We start from the raw sequence: 2,956 nt of genomic DNA, 5'->3' as shown, positions 1-2,956 counted from the left end.
CGAGGTGAGGAGGGCGGGAGATCCAGTTTCGGGGGTCATCGAGAGGCCGGAGTGGGGGCTGCGGGGGAGGATGTGCAAACAGCGAGAGGGCACCCCTGTACCACGCCAGAGCACGTGGCACGCACAGCCCACCTGCGTCTGAGGCGGCGCCTGCCCCAGTGTGCATGAAGGTGTTGTCCTGCGCGGCCTGCTCGTTGAAGCCAAAGGCGGTGGGCGCCACCATGAGCACCTCGTTGGTGGACTGGCGCACGCCTCGCGCCCCCGAGGCCAGGCAGTTCAGGCGCGCAGCCTGCGCGGCCACGGCGGGGACGTCGGGGACGTGCAGGGGGCGGATGCCCGCGCTGCGCAGCAGGTGGAACAGGTCGCCCGCCACCGTCTTGAGCGCGTGGTCGCCGCCGGCGGCGGGGCGCTCGTACACGTCCACCAGCACACGCGAGTGCCAGTCGGCCGCGGACGCGGCCACGGCGGCCGTGCAGGGGCTGAGCGGGTGGATGAGCTCGGCCAGGGGGCGGGGGGTCTGGTCGTGCGCGGCCCAGGCGTCGCGCAGCACGGCCACCGTGGCGGGGGCGTCAGCGGGAAGGGAGGAGGCGGGGAGGGTGGCGGTGGCACCCCAGGGACGCTGGGACAGGCGCAGGAGCAGGGGGGCGGTGGGGGACAGGCGCACCGTCTCCGCGATCTCGCTCGAGCCCCGGACTGCGGACGGGTTGGGGGGGTGGGCTTGTGGTGATCAGGCTGGGGGGTGCAAGAGACACACCGCGGTGTAGGGAGGAAATATATGGTGCGCATGCGCACTACGACCATTGTATCCCTCGTCATCCAATCACCTTGCTCTGCGGGAAGAGAGGCCAGCCCGCGGACGGTGGGGTTTCGGGCAACGACCTCAGCCGCGCGCCTGCCGCAGGACAGCATGCTTCCGATCTGCTCAAGGTTGTCACGACAAAATGTAGTTTGAGGGATTCTTCCTTGTGCGAGCCTCAGGGGACGCTTAAAGAACTGCATCTCGGGTCCGGCATCTGGCCTGCCCCGCGCCCTGGTTGCTGAGCTGGCATCCCCCCGCGGCTCCACCCAACAAGTAGCCGACAGGCTAGGCGTTCATATTACTGGAATTGCAAATGATTGCGCTTCAGGTCAAACAACAACTGGATGCCTTTCAGTAGATGGGAACCCAGTCCAGCGTGATTCACTTGGGTGCCCTTGGGCGGCGTTGGACTTCGACAGAGACAGAGTTCCAGCGACCTGGCATACAAACTGCAACACCAGCACTTATGTACTTCCCATAAGAGAAAGAGGTGAGTATGGATGTCCATCAAGCCCTCATACAGAGGGCCCCTCCAGCAACATCACCATGCACGGGTCTGGAGCAAGCGAGGGTAAGTGAGAACTTGATATCGCAGACAGGGATAGCGTGCGCTGATCCATAGGGTCGGCGCACTCCAAGCGTAGGTTGACGCATATATAATCTATTCGCTTCAACAACAAAGTCCTTGAACGTGTTGGGCAACCACTGAAGAGGCATGTAATGCGGGACCGTCGCACTATTTCATTCGCACCGGAGGCGGACAGAGCCTTGATGTCTTACGCACTCATTCTGATAGCAAAAGTCGAGAAATCGCATCGATCTTCCATCGCCGATCGCTGGCCGCCTGCGCAGCAAAGGATTTGGAACTGGAATCGGGCGACCAAGCCTCCGCGCTGAAACAGCAAGGCGCTCAAGGACAAAGACTTCCGTTTGAGGGTGACGACTCCACCATTCCAACCTAATGAGTTACAAGAGTGTTCTTGAGTGGAGAAAGGACACCATACGTCGTAGGCTCCGGGAATTGGCTCCCGACGCGGGATCGTCAGCGAGGGGCCCCAGGGAGGAAAATCTCGCGATCCTTCTTGCCGAGCACCCCGGACGGCGGAGGCCAGCAGCATGGGGCATCCCTCATGAACCCTCCCGGTGGAATCATGGAAATCATGGATTATGATACAAGTCGTAACCCTCGAGCGGCCTCGTTGTTGTGCCATGCGGCCTGATTCGCCGTCCCGCAGATCTGGTCGATCGGGTCGACCCCGGAGATACTGAAGATACCGGCCTCTCCCACCATACAAGTCCAGAAGGCTCGCCGGGCTGAGCAAGCATCATATAGGGCACGTCAACGTACGGTGGTCATGACTTTGGCTTCTGGCCCTCGCCCCTGTGGCTCGCTGTAGCTGAAGAGACGGAACTCGGCCATTCGAGAGGCTCCGTGCGAGCCCGGCACCAACCACGCCGGGGTCCACCTGGTGGAGCTCTACCGGGGATGGATGCATCCCGGCGACCTCCCGAGTCCTCCTCCGGCCAGTCTTTTCCTGATGTATTCAACCAGGTACGGGGTCGCGAGCCCGGGAGTGCCTCACTTCGGGCGAGCTGTGGTTCGAGGTGACCCCCCCACCTCACACACACACACAACCTGCACACCCCTCTCCCCCCCGCAGACGCGTACCCTCGGCGCCTCCCCTAACCAGGATGCCAGGAAGGCGTTCCCCGCCTTCGCTCCCTCATCGCTGCCGCATTCCTCTCTGGCCACGAACACCACATTCCGGCCCCAGTCCGGGAAGGCCCCCTCCCACAAAGGCCTGGAGGACGGCCGGCAGCCCGGCCCACGGGCCGAGGGCCCCCGCACCGCCCCCATGCCAGCTCCCCACAGCGACGCCGCGCCGTGCCTGGCGCTGACGGAGCGCGCGCTGGGCGCGGAGCGGGCGCAGGAGCTGCGCAGCACGATGGCCTCGCACCAGCTGCTCTTCTCCCAGCAGCTGCACGCCCTGCACGCAGTGGTCCAGACGCAGCGCCTCCTAGTCATGCACGCGCGGCAGGCTGGGGCGGAGGCACCCGTCGACAAGCACGACGCGCAGGCTCGCGGGTCGGGCACCTCGCCTGCGGCCGAGCGCTGCGGCGTGGGGAGCGGCGAGAGCCGGCGCGACCTCGGCGGGG

General features: G+C 64.7%; 2 protein-coding genes across 2 annotated transcripts in view; one reads left to right on the top strand and one right to left on the bottom strand.

Moving 5' to 3' along the window:
* The window catches only part of F751_3113 (hypothetical protein), a gene marked incomplete at both ends in the record, with an annotated part of 2,717 nt that extends 1,808 nt beyond the window's left edge, over positions 1-909 (bottom strand). Inside the window, 3 exons of the mRNA XM_011398981.1 lie at positions 133-496; positions 665-693; positions 825-909. Coding sequence (XP_011397283.1) covers positions 133-496; positions 665-693; positions 825-909 — 478 coding nt within the window. The remainder of the gene's footprint in view (positions 1-132; positions 497-664; positions 694-824) is intronic.
* A 1,376-nt stretch (positions 910-2,285) lies between these two features.
* Positions 2,286-2,956, top strand: part of F751_3112 (hypothetical protein) — a gene marked incomplete at both ends in the record, with an annotated part of 2,981 nt that continues 2,310 nt past the window's right edge. The window contains 2 exons of the mRNA XM_011398980.1: positions 2,286-2,351; positions 2,461-2,956. The exon at positions 2,461-2,956 is cut by the window's right edge and continues 1,199 nt beyond it. Of these exons, the coding sequence (XP_011397282.1) occupies positions 2,286-2,351; positions 2,461-2,956 (562 nt within the window). The remainder of the gene's footprint in view (positions 2,352-2,460) is intronic.

This window comes from Auxenochlorella protothecoides, assembly GCF_000733215.1.
Source record: "Auxenochlorella protothecoides strain 0710 unplaced genomic scaffold scaffold33, whole genome shotgun sequence".
NCBI lineage: Eukaryota > Viridiplantae > Chlorophyta > Trebouxiophyceae > Chlorellales > Chlorellaceae > Auxenochlorella > Auxenochlorella protothecoides.
This window is presented reverse-complemented; position numbering and strand designations above follow the sequence as displayed.